General features: G+C 47.8%; 3 protein-coding genes across 3 annotated transcripts; 1 reads left to right on the forward strand and 2 right to left on the reverse strand.

The window, feature by feature from the left end:
- Window positions 1–10,284: 10,284 nt before the first annotated feature.
- Window positions 10,285–10,500, reverse strand: PFLUO_LOCUS2227 (uncharacterized protein; the record flags this gene model as incomplete). The annotated part of the gene is made up of 1 exon (XM_073779346.1): window positions 10,285–10,500. A coding segment is annotated over one exon (216 nt), but the record flags the coding sequence as incomplete, so codon positions are not given.
- A 2,677-nt stretch (window positions 10,501–13,177) lies between these two features.
- PFLUO_LOCUS2228 (uncharacterized protein) lies at window positions 13,178–14,783 on the reverse strand (the record flags this gene model as incomplete). The annotated part of the gene is made up of 2 exons (XM_073779347.1): window positions 13,178–14,202; window positions 14,261–14,783. The coding sequence occupies 2 exons, from the start codon at window positions 14,781–14,783 to the stop codon at window positions 13,178–13,180; spliced, it is 1,548 nt and encodes a 515-aa protein (XP_073636310.1).
- Window positions 14,784–17,646: 2,863 nt separating this feature from the next.
- PFLUO_LOCUS2229 (uncharacterized protein) lies at window positions 17,647–18,567 on the forward strand (the record flags this gene model as incomplete). The annotated part of the gene is made up of 1 exon (XM_073779348.1): window positions 17,647–18,567. The coding sequence occupies one exon, from the start codon at window positions 17,647–17,649 to the stop codon at window positions 18,565–18,567; it is 921 nt and encodes a 306-aa protein (XP_073636311.1).
- Window positions 18,568–20,396: the final 1,829 nt, after the last annotated feature.

Here is a 20,396-nt window from a genome sequence, read left to right on the forward strand (position 1 = left end):
AATCTATGGTTCATAATGCGAACCTATTCGCGCTATGTCTTTGTGCCTTCCTATGCCTGCTGTGTAAATCTAACGGGTCGACTATTCGTTACGGGCAATAGGGGACTACTAGGCCAATCTTGGAACGTAGGCGAACTAGATGGATACTCGTAGGTGGTAGGTGTTAGTATCTAGGGTGGACTACTACCGTACCCCTCGTCGTAAAATCTATATTTAGGATCCTAGACTGGGCTACGCCGTTTCTACCGCCTATGTATCTTTTGCTCTCTAATATGCAATAACGCTAGGGCATCCGGATCTATTAAAAACGCCTTGTATACGATAATAAACTAGGCTACTTTGATTACGCTAGACAAAATAGGGGGGTAACTGTGGGGATCCTTCTATGGTCGACCGCTATCGTGGTCACTAACTCTAAATACGGCTAATGTATATACTAATGTATACTTGTACTCGCTAGATTAAATATCTTGGTTTAATAATTCAATCATAAAATCCATGTATAACCCTTCTATAGGCTATAATGTGTTTAGGTGGTCGTCGGTACTATTGGTAGGGATCGGTTCGGGCTGGTCCTAATAACCCTCGGCGTAACGCTACAATTTGTCCTATGCCAACCCCTAACGCTTAGTGAACATATATATGGGACTATCCTATGCGTGGTCTACTTGGGTGTGGGCGAAAAACATTAAATGCGCCACCATAGGTCGACATGTCGCTCTAACTCGGCGTCCGCCTTTATGTACGCCTATAACGGCTTCGTTAGGATGGTGTCTATGTCGGTCCGCGCGGCTTCAATCCGTAATAAATGTCTAGTCTGTTTAGTGATGCTCTAGCTTTTGCTAGCAACGCCTATTACGGCGTCCCAAATCACTCGTGTAGTGCCCTTAGGACCCTCTATATCTTCCTTTAGGCTTTGAATACAAATCCGTAATTGCTTAGCCGTCTACTAGCGCAAATAAACCGCCTATCCCGTTCGATCTAACCATAGATTGGCCTCGTTAATGTCGCTAGGCTAAATCTCCGCCTCCTATTGCTATTGCTCGGCCCAAATCGCTTATAACTCCTCGATGGCTTTAGCGATTTAGGTGGCCGTAGGGGGTGGTCCTTAGGGCGTATACTTAGGACTAGGCTAGCGAACTTCGAAGTAATACGACCCGGATTTACTATAGAAAACCCGCTAGCAAACTACTTGCTTTATGAATTGTGCGCGTTTCCTCTTCCCTACGGTGGACTCGGATGGTCTTACTCCGCCCGTATGGCCGTATACCGAAAACCGGTGTTCCTTCGACTAATGCACTCGTAAACTATCGGGACTATAGTAAATCTACTAGTACCTAGATATCATATATAATAACCCGTCTTTATAAATGGCTAACCCTAGAATAGGATGTTCTACGCTTATGGGTAAAACCCCGTCGTCGTTGGACATATCGTCCTATTCATCTGTATTCTCAACGATATCGAGTACTCGCTATATAACACCGTTATTGATCCGATAGATGCCCTTAGGGTTGGTCAAATGACGGACTATGTCCTTAGGCTTCACACTATGTTCATACTGGCGACAAATGGCAACTCCCTACTTCTTGTTGCAAATGAAATACTAGTCGGCAATAGTAGGTTCCGTAGGTTCGCTTATGCTAAACGTGGATATATATCTTATATTGCGGAATATATACTGAACGGACGCAGGGGAAACCCTATCGCTAGAAACGGCTTAGATGTTAATGAAACTGAAATTAGGAACTGATCAGAACCCCTAAAATCTACGGCTGAATTTTGAAACGGAAAAAACCCCGCCTGCGTATAGGATCGATTGCGTGCTGGTTAGTGCTAGGGTTGCTTAATGTTAGTAATAGTGCAGCTAACGGTACCCTATGAAAATAATTCTCTAACTTCGAACCCCTGCGACCACCTCTAAATATCGTTGGATGTACTTGAAACTAGGGGAAATTAATGATGGACCATTTAATTAAAACTAGTTCAATTTTCAGCGACGGAAACCAATGGGAACCTTATTATAATCAAATGAGAATATGATTATAATCAAATCACTTGGGAAACCCTAAGCCCATATAAACGGGTGCTTAGTCAGTTATAATGAATTTGATTACAATGACCCCCAAGTGTTAGCCCATACAAACGGGTGCTTAGTCAGTTGTAATGAATTTGATTACAATAACCCCCAAGTGTTAGTTAGTTGTAATGAATTTGATTACAATGACCCCCAAGTGTTAGCCGGGTTTTAAGCTGACCTCCTAAAACCCGGGTTATAATATGGGGCGCGCGGCGGGCGAATCGCTGCGGAGCGGTGATCGGACGTACCTGCTGTCGATTCAAAAATGTGATGAAATCCTCACTCACGGCGGACTCGGGCGTCACGAGCACGATGGCCGCTTCGTCGGGTGGCCGCCGGCTCTCCTATTCGACGCATGAAACACTAGCCTAGACGCACCGTCGTTGTAAATCGCTACGTAATGCGATGAGCGGCACCACGACCACCGTTAGCCCGCCACCGATGTACGCGGGTAATATGAATAACATGCTCTTTCCCCCGCTAGTGGGTATAATAGCAACCACGGGGCTGATCCCATGCTGGATCGCCTAGATGGCCTAGGCTTGCACCCCGCGGAACTGGGACTGGTCGTCGTTGGTCAACCGCTGCAATGCCGTGGTCATGTTCGCCTAATGGAGCTGATACCGCCGCTAGGTCCGCCGCTCGTCCGCCTCGGTCTCCTATGGGCCCTGCTTGCGCTTGCCGAGTACGTGAGCTAAGCCATCCTCCGCGCTCTCAAACCCTAAAAACCGATGCCAATCCGTGCTCGATAGTCGGAACATCTCCCGTCGGTGCGCGGTAGTACCAGCCTACTTAGTGATCTCGCGCCCATAAATCATGCCGGCGACATAGGATGAATACGCCGCTTGTAAATCGGCGATATCGTCTTCCGGCTTATGGTCGTCGCCGTCTGCGGGCGCCTTCGCACTGCCATCATCCTAGACATTCTAGGGGAACACGCTGGACACCCGTAAAAACCGCCGGCTGATCCTAATCGCGATATTCCGGTACGCGGGCAGATTCAATATACGCCTATAGGACGGTTAGTCATGATGAACCATTCACGAAGCAATCGAGCGAACGATCACGGACCCGTTCAACCCAATCTTCGTCTCACGCTTCAAAACCTCTCGTAATCGCTCGGACGTCCACTCGCGGCCACTCGCGGGATCTAGCGCCCATATGTATGCTACGTGGGACTATATGGCCTCGATCGTTGGCGGATCGATCCCCCGGACCTGCTACTGGTACGCCTGTAATCGTTCGACTAGTGGTAAAACCAACCATAAATACCACACCACAAGCTCCCTAACCGCGCGCGGTAAATACCGATGGATGATCTTGGCGTCGTTGCTCGCATAAAACCCCTTGTGGTACTTCGTCGCGAATACCACCAGCCCGTCGTCGATGAATACATTGCGATGGCCCCCTTTGGTGTTGCGATGGCGGATACTTAATAGCTCGGGTGCGCGGCCGGGCTGGCCTACCGTCACATGGACGGCAATACTAAGCTACTCCCAAAACTGGACCACGCTGTGCATATACTAGTTAATGGCATTCATACGAAATCGTCGCTCTGGGCCGTCGACGAATCGCTGCTGTAATGCTGGCTCGCGCTAGATCCGACCCATCAGCCACTGCGCCCCCTAGACGGGCCATAGGGTCCGACTATCGTCCAAAAAGCACCAGCCGGGCTTGGGCTGCGTCGGGTCGTCCATAAGCTGCGCCTACGGGATGGTAGGTGCGCTCGCTGCGTCGCATATCAATAGCTCTTAGTGCATAAGCTTCCGTATGGAGCCGACCAACCCATGGGTAAAGCCGCGGAAATCGCCCATCGTGAAGCGGATATCCTTGTATAGCAATTCGTCCTAGCCGAGCCAGCTCACATAGCCGGTGGCGGTGCTACTGTAATGGATGCGCAAGCCGTATGTGCGTAGATCGAGCATCCACTGAATGGGACTATGCGTCCTGCGAACCATGAACGTATCGACTAACAATCGCAACTACTCGCGGAACGGCCTGGGCTTCCGTCGCTGCTGCTGACTGAATTGCATGAGCTCAGGCTGATGATGCATAGGTTCAAACGCTGGGCTGCTGGATGGTTCTCGCGTGCTGCGATCGCTCTCGTACCCCTCGTCGTGCTGGCCGGAATACATATAGTCGGGATCGTCTATGGGGCTTTCAATCGACCACGTACCCACTTTATGACGGTCACGCATGTATTCCAAAATCTGTTCGGCATTAGGGTCCAACCGCAACGCTTTGTGTAGTATCATAAAGCGACTAATCTTGATCATCTTGGACAAAATGGGCGGATAGCTCTCCGCGTCCCGCCATCGATCCCGGCCGTGGCCAAGCATGGCTAATGCGTATACCAATGCACATTCGTACTCTTCCGCGCTGATCCGCTAGTTCAATAGCTCAATGCAAAAATCCATGCATGCGGCCTAGATCGCAGTCATCTGGTATGCATCGTCGCTACCATCTTCCTAACGCTGGCCCTAGCCCTGGCTCTGGTTGTCTAACGGGTCGGGGTTCCCACGCGTATCCTGCGCCTGCCGCCATAAAGCTTGCCATGCCCGTCGTTGGCGCGTGGTGAATCGATACGGGGGGCTCTGCCAGTCGTGCTCGACCTGCGTGCGAGCGAAAAACACGAGTATCTGCTGCTATGGCTCGATATGGCGCTGGATCTGCTCCCCGTCCATATACGCCTATAATGGCTCGTATGGGCTCTGGTCTTTCTCTTTCCGCGCTGCCTCGATCCGGATGAGATGGCCAGACTGCTTAGTAATCCGCTGGCTGATCCGCGCCACGCCATCCATAGCATCCCAGATGGCGCGGATGGCTCCTTCTTGGCCCTGGGCGTCTTCCTTGGGGGATTCAATGGATTTCAGTAAGTCGCGGGGTGGAATGCCTACAAATGTTCGTTAGTCAAATCGTTGATCCATCTAGCAATGGATCCAGCTATCAATCGACCACGTATGCGCTGAATACCCTAGTTTAGAACTAGGGTTCTAAGTCGCCTACTACAACCCTGGTTCTAAAACGGGTGCGCTGCGTACCTTGTAAATACGTCGCCCACTGTGTCCGTCGCAGCCACGGGTTCGCCTCATTAAGTGGGCCGGGCTGGATCGTCTGGTCATCGCTTGCCTGCGAATCCGCGTATGTCTGTTCGAGCTGCTACATAAGCTCTTCGACTAAATCGGGGCGGGGCGGCGGTAGTGCTGGTTCATGATCTGGGCCGGGGTCGCGGACGTGGATGTAATGCGAGCCAAACCCGCGGGCAAATAGTCGCTGGCATACAACGCGCTCGCTTGCTATGGCGATCGTTGCCTCCCCTACTTCAAGTTCTGACGGCGTTGGTTGCCCAACATGGCTATATGCAGACTAACGATGTTTACTGCGCCAGTGCTTCTTTAAGCTTTGAATACTGCGACATACATAGCCGCATGCGCCCCGCTTGCATAAAATCCCATCAGAATAAATCTGTAAGCCATTGATGGGCTGATTAATCCATGTTGGATACGCAAGCTGGTCAGGATTCTCTTCAATATTGTCCCAATTGTTGACTGTCTGCGCAACCTAGGTAGCTCTTGGGATTGGAATTCGATGCTATGTAGTCAAATGTGTAATCACTTGCTTAGGACGGACGGCATATTCGCACTGCTAGCATATAATGATGGGGAACTGCGTCGGACGGATAAAAAGCTGGTCGGCGGTGGAAATGGTCGTCATTGTGGAGGTGGGATATATATCAGTTGTGCAATGTATGCTACTACTAGTAGTTAACAAAGTTAACTGCTGCGATCATAATGAAATTGAATCAGTAAACAAATATGAGCCCCTAAATTTCCCCCTGAAAATTGAACTCTTCTGACTAATTCCAAAGATGATAAATTAACGCTACTATATGGTGATGCTGGTCAGGCGCTGCCTGAAGTGTACCCCAACAGAATAATTTGATCACTTTCTATCCCTGTAACCACCCCTTCGAATCCGAATCGAAGTCTGAAATTCGGGCTGTATATGAATTAATCATTGCTCTATAAGATAGTAAAATTTCAGGTTAATCTACCTAGTAATGCTAATACGACTATGGGAAGAAGCGTGATGCGGGCGTGGGTTTAGCCCCACTTTTGCTCGTATAATGAAGACTGAAGCCCTGATGCGGCGCTGGCACGTATTAATCCCCCCCATTGGCTAGGGTGCTCTATATGTGCTCTATGTCCAAATACGGGCTCCGTAGCTACTCTGCTTGTCGAGTTATAAAGAAAAACGTAAATGACGTAGAATATATTGAAGTCGGTTTGATATAGCGCTAAAATACCCTTATTTACGGGAGTGCGGGAACTACGCCTGATCGGGCTAGTATATGTGGTCGGTGCATAGGCGGAATACCACCCCATCAAAAAAACTAGCTAACTTTAGATCCCAACAACCACTACTTTCCTATATAATTAGGAATCGAGGACGGCTCGGCTATGTCCTCCAAATAGATATTATTGCCGTAAGATAGATAGAATTAGGAACTACTACCAAAACTTAGTATGATTGAATTGACGCCATAGTGCTAATGAGATGTAGACTAAGTATAGGGACACGCGCTAATGCTCATTAGGATGGCCAGAACCATCTATGCCGGCAAACCAACTCGTAAATCTTCTCCTTTAGATCCCCTACTAGCATACCCAAGTCGCCTATCACCCGATGGTCTCGTTGCAAAACCTCTGGTAAATCCACCACAAAATACTGCCAGAGAGCCTCCTTAAGATCCTTTGCGACCGCTGGATGGATTTGGAGGCAGGCTTTCCCCTCGATACGGCAAGGGAGGCAAACCAATCCACGGTTAGGCTTAGGGGCAGGGAGGCATCGCGTATACCGAGTCCTTTCTTCGCCATCATGCTATACATGGCGGCCAATTCTATGCTCCCACATAACGGAGGCTTGTATTGCAACCTCTAGGCAGCGGATGCAGGGCAATAGGTCACTATGTCCATACCATGGCTAGTATTGTGTAGCTAGGTCTTCATCAGACAGGGGAGGAGCAGGGGCGGGCTTAGTCGTATTATGATCAGCCACTAAACTAAAGTTAGCAAAGATCATCACAAAGAAGTAGGAATACCATACTACTCTAAAGAGTACAAGCAAACTAGTCAGAGGCAGATAGAGAGAGAGATAGAGGTAGAGGTAAAAGACAGAGAGGGAGGTAGAGAGAGAGAAGGAAGAGAGAGATGAAGGAAGAGAGGGATGAAGGAAGAAGGAAGAGGGGGAGAAGGGTCTTAAATAGTAAGAGGGGAGGGCTTCCATAGAATTGAGTGAATGAAATTGGTGAATGGATGATTGATGCCTACTAGGTTTGATTGTATGTAGTGAATAGATAGCATTTGCCTACTAGATTCGACTATGGCCTCCCATTCACTTTCCCATTCACTTTCCCATTCACTCTCCCATTCACTCTCCTATTCACTCTCCCATTCACTCTCCTATTTACTCTCCTATTCACTCTCCCATTCACTCTCCCATTCACTCTCCTATTTACTCTCCCATTCACTCTCCCATTCACTGCTACCTCCTATTTACTCCTCCTTTTTCTCTTAGTCTTAGCTCTACGTCTTTGTCTCCTCTCCCTCTAACTACCTATCTACAATGTCCACCCTGGCTAGCCCTATACGATGACGGGTAGTTCGCTAGACCTTAAGTGGTCTACATGCTGCGGAACGAGTGCTATGTGAGGGCAGCTATATAGTAACGCTATACTACGATTATATGCCTAATCATTAAGGCTTATATGCTGCCTCACCACTGCGCACTGATCGTATGCATGAACGCATAGATGAGCGGGGTAAAGGGCCTATACATAAATACCTCGCTGGCACCTAGGGGTGTCTATCTCTCTCTTGGATTAGGTATGAGACATGCTTGCTATTATTAACTTAGCCCCCTAAATCAGCTTAAATAGTCATATAGATGACTCAAGGTGAGTCACCAACTTGGCTTTTAGTAGTCTTCAATCGCCGAAGTCGTGGCTCAAGGTGTTTCAGATGAAGACTATGGAGAAGGGGCCACTGGTGCTTTTCTCGTTCAGCGGTCACTGCCTCTCGCATTTTCGGTTCAAGCTCAAGGATGTGCTCTACTAGACAATTTCGTCGATTGCTAATAGATTCTTCATCAGATGTCACGTCATCTTCAACGTTATCAGCTGTCCATTGACCTTGTCGCCGGAGCCGCTTGCGAGGCCGGAGAGCCCGTCCAGAATGCCCTAAGACCTCATACTCATCTAGAGCTTGGATGATCTGCATGCATAAGTCTTGCGCCATAGTACCCTTAACCTTAGTTTGGGCCTTCAATAACGACTCATCTCCAATCGAGACTCCAAAATGAAAGACAGTCGGTAGAGCTTTTATCTTCCACCTTGGGGCATCAGGATTCTGGGAAAAGCGATCGGCTATCCGCAATAGCTTCTCATAAAAGTCCCCCTTAGGAAGCCGGACTAGGTCCATCTCTGGTTCTATGGCATTCTCCATATACTGCGGTTCGCCATATGAGCGGTCCCAGCCAGACGTCGGATGGTGTTTGATGTACGTAGCAGGGAACATATCACCTATCCGTGCTACACCATACCATTGCCTATAGTGCTGGTACAATCCAGCATTAGAGCAAGACCACCAGACCTCCTGGCCCGTATCCTTAGACTTGCGCATAAACCCATTGTTATGGGGGTATGGTAGTAGCCAGTGGCTTTGAAGAAATGAGGTCTTTAACTCTTTCTTCCACTCACGTGCTCTATCCTTGCCTAGGATTTGGTTAATAGCTTCAAAGCTTCGTTGATACACCATACGATATGGCTTGTCCTTCCACCCCTTTCGGTCATAACGGCCATCTTTCCACTCCCATAGCCAAGAGAAGATAGTGTCTACACTCTTGACTGCGATCCGATTCTGATCCAGAAGCTGTAGTGGTTGGGCGCCCTCAAGGAATACGTGACTAATGCTATTGTAGCAGAGGGGGACCTCTCCGGCTAGAGCACGGGAAGCATGGTCTGGATGTAATAGTCGCTTGACCTGTAGAAACACGTCTTTCCGAAACACATAGAGAGACAATTGTCGGAGGAAGTCTTCTAGAAGATCTAGACAAGGAGGAACTGAGCTGAATTCCTCCATCCACTGGTGGGCCTGGTTCACCCGAAGGAAGTCTAGTCGAACGTCCCGGATCTGAGAGTAACGCGCGTGGTAGGCCGCCTGCATCGAAGGATTATTAAACTGCATATATTGTGCAGACGGCTAGCGGAAAGTCAGGGTCTCCCAGTTGATCTTGTCTAGGAACCAGGCGTATCCATACTCCTACATATTGCTCTAGAACCCTAGCCCTTCACATCGGCGAAGACCATTAGCCCTCCGGGCATCAGACCGGAACCACACATCACGCCAGCAGCCAGACACCCGCTGCGGAAGGCCACCCGCATAGAAAAACTGCGCACAACGTAGAAACATTAGCATCATTCGAGTATGCTCCTAGGTCACGAAGTGGCGGTCGTTCAGACTATACACCATTTCAAACCCTACACAAAACTTGTTGATGTTCCAGTAGAACCAGAAGAGTAGTATAGAGGTTGGCAAAGAGTAGAACGGCTCTATCTCTGGTCGATAGCCAGGGAGGCGAATCCTATGAAGATCCCACTCTCGTAGCTTGGTGTCGATCACCCAGAATAGGCTCCGCGAGACCCGATGCTCTTCACGGAGACCAAAGACCTTCAGGTAGGACCCCTGTAACGCAGCGTGACATCGCTGCTTCATATTAAGATAGGCCCGCATGAGCGCGATTGGATCATGGCTAAGACCACCCCCCACTAGCTGCCAAGTCTTCCGGAGTTGGGGGTCAAGAGCTAAAGTCTCAAGCGCCGGGTTTGAAAATGGGTAGACATTACCAGCCGCAAATACCTCCTTGACACTTGAATAGAACTGGGTATAAAGGAGCCCCGCCTGCCGCTGCGGTGATGAACGGCATGTTTCTAGCGTGAGGCTTCTAGTATCAGAAAGGAGACTCGCCGGATAGAACTGCTGGCGTGGGCGTGAGGACCTAGTCGGCTGCTGCTGTGTGATCCATTCAGCGTATGAATCGAGGCAGCATCGCCGCTAGAGGACTGTGTGGGCCCCTATGGACTCTACGAGCGATAGCTCGCCCGCTGTATTGGCCTGAAATGCAGTAGAGAACCCGGCATTGCCTACCTGTGAGGGACTAGTGGGATAGGTCTCTTTGCCAATATCGAAGTAGAACTGGTCAGAAAGAAAGGACTCGTCGATCACGTTGCCCCAATGCCGCTCGAATTGCTGGACCATCATCTCCCAGGTCTTCCCCTTTGTCAACGTCTTCAGATTTTTGCCTTGTACTAGGATTGTGACGTCTTGGAATTGGTGGAGGCCCTCACGTTCGATAGACTGCATGATACTCGCCTAAACTAGTGGTAGTGCATCCGGTGGGAGGAAATAAAATAGACGTTGCTCGCGGGCGATGGGATCGACGCGCTGTGAGCGCGTCTCTAACCCCCTAGCAGTCGCATTAAGCTGACTATGATTAAAGCTAGAGGGATAATGCTGAACGAGAGAATTGTCGTAGTGCTGATAGATTGTAGGTAGGAGCACTTGATCCATCCAGATTCGAAAGTCGTCATCCCGTAGACGGCTACATTGCTGTTCCTCCCGGTATAACCGAGGGAAGAGCAAGTAGAGCGAGATATCTTCAAACCCGATTAAGCGCCCAAATGTGTAGTGTGGGATCTGATGTACTGGCCGCCGGACGTGATGCGTGCGACCATCAGCCCCATCGTAGGACACTGGGATAGGGTCAAGGTGGAGGCTAGACTGGAGATCGGTAACCGCCATTTGCGTTGGATTCCATCGTATACCGCTTTTTGCCACGGCAAGACTACGCGCAAACCCTACGACGCTATCAATATCGAAAGTCGCTATGGTTGGGCGTCCCGTCTGATGATCAGAAGCTAGACAGAGGTGAATAGGACTCGCATCTAGAGTCGTAGAGCTAACGCCGGTGTAGATCTCGCGCTTTCGCTCTGTACTAATCTGCCTAGCGAGCTTATCCTCACGCTTAGCGATCGCTGGGGCGCTAAGAACATCAGGATAGCCCCCATCAATCTGAACCCCGTTCATATACTCTCCGAGGCTAGTGTGCATCGCATGCTGCGCATGATGCTCGCTCTATTGCTGTTCGTGGCACTGTCGGCAGCAGCCATGATGTTCGTAGAGCTGATCAGTCAGAGCCTGGGCTAAGTCACTAGTGAGACTAGCCCTGTCCGTCGTAGGACATTCCGGCGGTTGCTCGATCGTGGGAGGTAGTAGAGGATCAGCCGCCTGTACCCGGTCTTCAGATGTAGATAGGCGGCCAGGTTGGTTGGTCTCGATACGCACGACTTCAGGAGATATCAGAGGAGGAGAATTATCGTCGAGCGGAGGAATGTCATCGCTAAGCGGAGGAAGGTTATCGCTAAGCGGTAGAAGGTCATCAGTTAAGGGCGGGATTTCATTAGCGGCTAGGTCGTATGGCTCTTCTTGAGGGCTAGGAGGAGGAAGTAATTGCTCAAGCTCCGCGGGGATAGTTAGTTCCCCTGGAGGAAAATAGGTAGGTAGAGATGGGTCGACAGCGGTAGACGCGGGCTCCGTAGTCGAGTAGTACTGATTAAATTGTTCAGAACGCTTCGCACTCTGGGTAGCTTGTCGCTTTATACGCCGTTGTTCTGTATCGTGGATCTGCTTTTCTTCTATGGAGATGTGTTTCCGCGGTCGGCCCCGTTTCGTTCTAAGGCTTGATGGTAGAGGCATAGAAGTATCGCCTAAATAGGTAGCCAGATTAACTCCGTATAATAAGGAGAGGTCTAGTAGGTAGAAAGATTGGGTCGATTTAAAAATTGAATAGAATAGTGGTGATTCTAGTTAGCTATGTAGAATCACCTCTATGGGGTGGTAATTCAGGGGCTAGACGCTATCTCTAAAAAGGGTTTAGTTTTGACTGCGAAAATCCAAAGGGTTTAGTTTCCTTTATTACCTTTATAGCACCAAAAATCAGCCAACTTCAACAGGTGATCACTCAATAGCGATACAAGTTAAAGAAAATCTGTTTGAAGATTTAGAATCAGCTGATCATTCCGCTATATTGTAGTAATTTATTTGGTTCAAAAATGTTGATATAGTTGTTAGTCGAAGTCGAATTTTTCCTAATGGTAACTATTGTGAGTAAAAGGGGTATCTACACGGTAAGGCTTTATTCGTTTCTATGTGACTATTCATATACTAATTAATCAATAGGCGCTCTTCTAGGAGAGCAGAACTTGTAATAGGAAAGACATATTAGAAGCGGAGGACCTAAAGTTGCTCAGATAATACGTCATTAGAGTACTCGTTAGAAATGGCAAGTAGAGGAGTACATGGATCTCATTGGCTAGAGTCTATTTAACGATCCTGTCAGAAGTAGTTCTCAATACCCCTGGGTTGGTTGTTTTACGGATTCGGGCAATAGAAACTCGCAGGAAGTCTTTGGGCGCGACCCTGTATATTTCCAAGACTGATCGCTGGCCCCTGGAACCCAGGTGCCAGCGAGGTATTTATTTACAGGCCATTTACCCCGCCCATCTATGCGTTCATGCATATGATCAGTGTGCAGCGGTGTGGCAGTATATGCCTTAACAATCCGGCATGCAAGCGCAGTAGATACCTTAAACATCAGGCACGCAAGCGCAGTATAACGTCGCAGTACAGTTGTCCTCACAGTGAGGCTCAAAGTTCACCCCAGGGATCAATCAGCATGTATTTAAAAAGTAGTTGTAGCCTGCATATCGCTTTTCAAGTTGATTTTCCCAACTAGACTACTTCTTTTTCCACTAAAAGTGGCCCTTTGGCATTTAGACGGGGACAAAGATGGAGTGAAGAGTTGGCTTCAGAAATGCTTAGCGATAATTGCCGACGTGCATGGATTTGAAGTCGGACGACGGGACTTTAGACCAATAATGATGAGGCGGAAACAGTGATTTCATTCAGGGTATGCTCAACATAAATGCTACAAGATGGACTCAAAAAACAATAATCGCAATCCCAAGCTCTTCCTGGTCAATCACTCTTTCTTCATGTCTCGGGATTCATCGAAATCGGAATCCCAATCATCATCACCAGCATAACTCCCCACATCGGGCAAAATAACAATCCACAACATCTTGTTCACCTTCTTCGCCTCTTTCAGTTGTCCTCTGCCATGCTTTTCACCCCTGCGATCCCTCTTATCTGCCTTCTCCATCAGATCCTCCAACTTCTCTTCCGCATCCCGCAAATCCTTATTCAAATCCCTCAAGTCCTTCTTCAGCTCCCTGCGCATCTTCTCATTCCCCCGCTGCTCAGGCCCCAAGCTCTGTCTCTGAACCATAAGATCTTCAATCTCGCCCTTCAAATCATCAATCTCGTCCTCGATCTCCTCTTGCTTCCTCTCGATTTTACCGTTCCTCCGATCAGACTTGGAGCTCTTCCTATCCAATTTAGCCTGCTTCTTCCCCAGCTTCCGCAACTGCCTCTGTTCCGCCCTTTGTGCTGTAAACGACCCCACCTTCTTCATCCAGTTATCCGGTGACACGGGTGCATCCACATTCTCGAATGAAAGCCGCATGACCCGATCCCCAAGCACAGTCATGCGCTGTGCGATAGGATTATCATCTGGTGTCTGTGCGTTCATAATGCCACGAGATGGATGACGCGCAAAAACCGCGCCGTCATTCGGCATGCCGATCTGTGAGAGCATTTTATCGGTCTTACTAATCTGCACATGAAGACCTTTGGGTTTGAATATCCTCTCGTTGGCTATTTTCATGTAGCTTTTTGTGCGCGTGATGGACACACCAGCTGTTGCGACGCCGGCACCAACGTTGAGTCCGGCGCCGATCATTTGGGCTGTTCCCAAGGGGACGAGGCCAATGATACTGCCAACAGCATTGGTGGCTTGGAGGGCTGGGTTCCCGAGAAATGCCTCGTTGAGGCCGTCGATAAAGGCTATGAGCTCGGAAGGGGATAGGGGTGTTTGTTGCTCAAGCTCCGGGATGCGAACGCGGACGAAGGGACTCATGTAGGATCCACCAAATACTTTTGTGATCTCTGTTCTCGTGGATTAGTACTGGGAATTGGTTTTGAGGTCGGATGGGTGTACTCTTACGAGGAATGACGCATGGTTTCAGTCCCTGTGTGGGTGGTTGTTGCGGTAGTGACTGTGGTTGAGGATAATACTGGCTATGCTGGGGGCGGGCTGGCGGGATGTATTGTTGGTATGGCAAATTCTGGTACTTTTGCTGGTACTGCTGGTACTGCCCATTTTCATATCGGTCCTGATACTGCTGGTACTGCCCATTCTCATATCGATCCTGGTACTTCTGGTAATGTCCGTTCTGGTACTGATCCTGGTACCTATTCTGGTATCGGTCTTGGTAGGTGTTGGGTGAGGTATATGGCGCAGATCCATACCATTGTTGTGGTGGATATGGTGGCTGATCCTGGTATTGCATAGGCTGAGCGCAATTCTGCTGCATGTGCTCTACCTGCTGGGGTATCGATCGTGCTGATTCTTGTTGGGCAGGCTGGTGGACTGACTCCGTCGCCCATGGAGTGTAAGCTGGAGGTGGGGCGGGTCCGGCCTCAACCTGGTCTGTGTAGGGTTTCGAGCTTTTAGAATCAACACCCATTTCTGTGGTAACTATAAGTGACATAGAGACTTCACAGTACTTGTAAAAGGTTTTGGAAAGCGTCTCATTTATTAAAACTCTCGTTATTAGGGGTGAAAGCGATTAAATATCTTTTCATGTCCATGGTACTCTGCATCAGTCATTTGCCTAATTTGGGTAGTGGAATTGCGGCCCCCACTCTATGACATAATCCACATGGCTTCGCCATCCAATTGGTCAGACGCCCAAGACCTCTCCTCGCGAAATGCACCAAAAGAGGTGTAGTGTATGATTAAGCCTCGAACTCGCAATACCCGCCCCCTAGTAGTCGGGCCCTCACCGCTCTCGCTGGTGAGGGCCCTCCCCAGCGAAATGCAAACCCAGCGAAATACAAAAATTTCCCTACCCACCAACTTTGAACTTTTATTACCAACCCACACGATGACTAAAACTAGTCCTGAAATCGAGAAAAGAATTGCTAATGCTTTAGGCGCGTACCATGATCGTGGCAAGCCAAAAGTCGCAGAATTGGCCTAGGAATTTGACATTCCCTACCACCTGTTGCGGGGGCGCGTTTAGGGTCGCCAATCTCATTCTGCGAAAACTCCATCAAATAAAGCACTTAATAAGGCCTAAGAGGATGCATTAATTGCCTATATGCGTGTCCTTGATCGTGCTAATCTCTCACCTCTTCCCTATGAGATTGAAAGTGCTGCAAATGACATTTTGTTGCGAAGTGGTTCTGACCGACGCGTTGGCAAAAATTAGGTCTATCGCTTTATGGAACGCCTCCCTAAAACCTTCAAATTTCAAACCCAAAAAACTATGGAAGCAAAGAGGCTAGACGCAGAGAGATTACCAATAATAATTGAGTGGTTTCACAAATTGGAGGGTGAGATTGAAGCTATCAAAGTCGGTCCACGCAATATCTACAATGTCGACGAAACTGGCTTCCAACTCGGCCAAGGAAAATCCCAGAAAGTTGTGACTAAGTTTCTAGATAGGACAAAGCATATCCTAACTAGTGGTATAGGGGAGTTAGTGATAGGAATCGAATGCATTGTAGCAGATGGCTGGATTATGCCTCTAATGATATTATTTGCTAGCATAGTTCACCTTGAGAATTGGTATCGAGATCAGCCAGATTTGCCTAATGATTATGTTATTGCGACATCGCTAACGGGCTGGAATAATGAGGTAAGTGCTTACTGATTTAATTAATAGATTAATTAGTTAATTACTACTATAGGTGCGCGCATATCAATGGTTGCAACATTTTGATGAGCATACAAAACCACGACTTCTACATCGTATAGACTATCGATTATTATTTGTTGATGGCCATGAGTCTTATAAGAAGTACGATTTCATCAATTTTTGCCAACAGAATCGGATACTTCTATAATGTTTCCCATCCAAACTCACCCACCGTCTTCAACCTCTTGATTCTAAGCCTTTCTAGGCGTATAAGCACTATTATCGGAGGGAGAATAATAGGACTAAAAGATGGGGTGGGTCAGTCACAGAGAAGAGGGATTTTCTTCGTCAAATCCACAAGATTCGAATGTAGACTTTCACACCGTCAACCGTCCGGCATTCATTCAAGCACTATGGGCTTTGGCCCTTCGATCCTAAGGTTATTTGCAAAGAACTTCGACCAGAAGAGGGGCTTGATCTAGTCGTCTATGATGGAGGCAAGGAGTACGAGCTTCTAGAGTGGGATTTCAATCAAAGCCGCCCAATTGAAGAGGGGAGTATTGAAGGGGATCCAAAAACTCCACCCCCCGCTTCAAGTTCTACTATCAATTCACTACCAACGACAGTCGCAAAATTACAAAAAAATATTAGGAAGGCAAGAGAGAGCTTCCTAGACGACAATAGCCTAGAAATAAATAAGTTGAAGCGTCGGGTTGAGCTAATTTGGGAGGGAAGTCTTCTATAGGCCCAATTAGCGGCCTAGGTATCGGGGGACCTCATTCGCCTCTAAGAGAACCAGGAGTAGGCCAATGCCAAAAAGTCTAAGCGCCAGTCATCCAAAGTGGGTGCTCTACGAGTCAGGGACTCGAATACCCTCATCCGAAATAGGGATATCGTGGAGGCCGAGAAACAAAGGCGGAAGTATGAACGTGAAGCTAAACAGATGCGGGATGAATGGGCTCGCCAAGACCGAATTAGGGAGCAGGAAAATCAGAGAAGAGAGGCAGAGCTTGAATGGGTCAATGGAGACGACGGCCAGCCACTTTATACGATCGATAGACGTGGGGGGTATTTGTAAATAGCTTCAAAAGTTGGTAGGTAGGGAAATTTTTGCATTTCGCTGGGTTTGCATTTCGCTAGGGAGGGCCCTCACCAACGGAGAGCGGTGAGGGCCCGACTAATTAGGGGGCGGGTAATGCCCACCCCCCCCATGGGATAGGTTCCTGCATTAGATAGACCGTTTGCTGAAACGTCGAATTCGAAATTATAGTTCACCAGATACACGAATCTTTTCTTCGTCGACACAACAATAAAATTAAGAAGTAATCTATCGTACAAAGAATGTGCACTTTAGTATGACCTAGAGTAGAATTCGAGCTTGTGCCACTGTTATATGGCGTCATCAACAGGGTCGGCCTCAGTTCGAAGACTTGTCTGAACAGGCACAGCTCTCTAACATGTAGGGGACCACTTGCACCTAGAACTGTCTTTCTGCTTGGCAATTTCCAATTCCGGAAATTTTGTGCGAGCAATTAGTAATGGGCATTTTTCGGTCTTCGGATTCTCGGCACCCGAGGCCCGAAGTAGACCTAATGTAAGTACGTCATTGAGCCAGACAAGTTGGTATATAAACAGTGCAAGTTTGGCATAGGGCAATTCAGAGTTGCACTATTATAAATATTCAATCATGCTAGTACTCGTCGCGGGCGCAACTGGCAACATCGGCCAACATCTTATCGATAGTCTTACTAAGCGAGGACACCAAGTACGAGCACTTGCGAGGAATTCCTCGAAGCTACCAGCCAAAAGACTCGAGAAATTAGAGGCTTTTATTTCCAGCAAAAGCTACTACGATATCAACGCTCTTGATCATGCTTGTACTAGCGTCGACGCCGTCATCTCTGCCTACGCCGGTATTCCTGAATTGCAACTCGAAGCTCAGTTGCTCCTTCTGCGGGCTGCAGAACGCGCTCATGTGACACGATTCATCTCTGCTAGCTGGAACTACGACTGGAGAGATATGCCTCTTGGGATGCAAGAAAGCTATGATCCTTACATATCCTTCCGTCGCCACGCCGACATAAGTTCCAACATTCGACCGATTTATATTCTCTCTGGAGTCTTGGCTGAAGTTTTATTCTCTGTCTCTGGTCATGGTGACTTTTCACCCAAAAACCATGGCGTTTGGGATCCAGCGTCAAAAACAATGGAAATATTTGGAACTGGGCAGGAACAATGGCATTGGACCACAGAGGAAGATGCGGCTGAGTTTGCAGCCGAGATAATACAGCGAGAAGATGCTCCTCAGGGCGGATTTTGGACTCTCTGCTCCGGAGTCAATACCCTGCCTGAAATTGCAAGGGCCTATGAGCGCGTGAAGGGCACCAAGGTTGATATTCAGTACAAGGGCACAGTTTCAGATCTTCGAAGAAAGGCCTTGGAAGCGAGAGAGCAAGGGTGTCCGAAGAAATATTGGGATTATATCGGTTGGTTCTATCAGCTTTATACAGTTGATGGGACGTGGACTTTGAAGAACCTACAAAACGATACCATTGGCGTTCTGACAACTTCTTTAGAGGAATTCTTGCGAGACAGCCAGCTGGTGTAGATACCAATGATGTCATAATTCAAGTATCATATAGAAACCCTATGGTTTTCTGGTCTTCTGGTCGCATTCTTCTACTGTCTTGATCATTCAGAAGAGATCAAGTGCCTCCTCGCTTGATAATACTCGTGAAGTTTAGTTTCAAGTGGTAGTCGCTGCACAAAGAGTGTAGTCTTCTCAGAAATAGTACTAAGAGATGATTTCTTTGGCATGACGGGGTATTGAAGTACAGTAGCGACCGTTATTGCCTTCCACGTCGGAAACATTGAAACTATGTTTCAAACCCTGATCACGTGAAATTCTAATCCTGATATGGTTAGTCTTGTTTTTAAAAGATGGGTTTCGATGTGTAATGGTATAATGCTTAACGCGTAAAAAAGAATATGAATGAGCTGAATTTCCATGGATTGTTTACAGCTCCAAAAATAGACCAACCTAACTCAGACGTTCGAACTCGAGCGCTAAAAATATCCCAACTCGCCGCAAAATGACACTAAACCACGATCTATGATAAGGAAAAACCATTGTATACTGTATAGCAATAGGAACAGACTCACTATAACTTAAATGGCAAAGGTGGCGAAGTGTAGTGAACGTTCTATCACTAGTATACGCAAGAATATGCGGTTGTTTGTGCGTTAAATCCTCGCTTCCACTCCTAGATCAACCAACCTCCTTAATTAACTCTATACGGTCCCCCACGGTCCCCTGGCCCCTACTTTGCTTGATTTGGCTAACCTAATACGCTCCATTAGTTTACCCATGATAAAGTACTCTTGTGCTGCAAGACCATCCGGATGTTTTGAAAAATAGTCTCTCACAGTTTCCATTGCCTGTTGCGCTCCATTATGGTCGGCTGGATCCTCGACTGATAGGAGCAAAGAGCTGGATTCCCTAGATTCCTTAGATTGAGATTCAGACTCGGCTTGCCCCTCAATTCTTTGTGCGATGAGATACGCAACCTCGTCTCTGATTGAGATTGCGTAGAACTCCAGTTTGGATTGGTACTCGGCCAAGTCTGAAGTACAAAGACTCACCACGAGTCTCTTAAGCGTAGAATTCTTTGTGAATAGTAATATCTGGTGACAAAGATGGACAACAACAACAAAGTACTCGAATAAGGATATTTTTAAATGCGATGAGCGGGGGTAAAGTTGTGCGAATTTCTCAAAACGTGGCGTTGAGCAACCGATAGTCATAAAAAGATAAGATAGCTTCTCAAAGTAAGCTACCGCGTGTAAATTTAGGGCCAACTGTGAGTACGTGTTAGCGAAGGTAGAGATAGAGTAGAGAAAAGGTAAATTGCCAACCTACAACGACATCCGCACTAGCGTCCAAACTCCACATGCGATAATGTGTTGTGAGCCACCGATTATGATATCTCCGAGTGCTGCAAACTGCTGAACGCATTAAAGGAATTTTGTCGTCCGGGTTCCTAAGCAACGCCCCTAGGTCATCTTTGTGGACAATTTTTGGTCAATCTTCTCGGTGAAATTAATCACATCTCTGAGCGTGGGAGGTTCCTTGATTAGACGAGAACGCTCGGTGCTGAAATCTGCTTTCTGATCCTTCGAAAGGTCGGCTTCAAATTCTGAAACGGCTTGAGCTAAAAGAATTTCGGTCTCGAGAAGTGATGTATCGTGAAACATTTCGATATGCCCACGATACCTTGAAAAATAGTCTGAGCGAAATGAATTGTTGTGCTAGATAAGGTTGAATGTTGATGATAGGAGAGAATAGGTGGGGATAGCAGCTGAGGCTGTAGGTGGGGGCAAGTAAGGGGGCAAGTGAGAAGTAACGGGCACAAACAATGTCTTGACTAGTAGAGCGAG

Source organism: Penicillium psychrofluorescens (assembly GCF_964197705.1).
Source record: "Penicillium psychrofluorescens genome assembly, chromosome: 2".
Lineage (NCBI taxonomy): Eukaryota > Fungi > Ascomycota > Eurotiomycetes > Eurotiales > Aspergillaceae > Penicillium > Penicillium psychrofluorescens.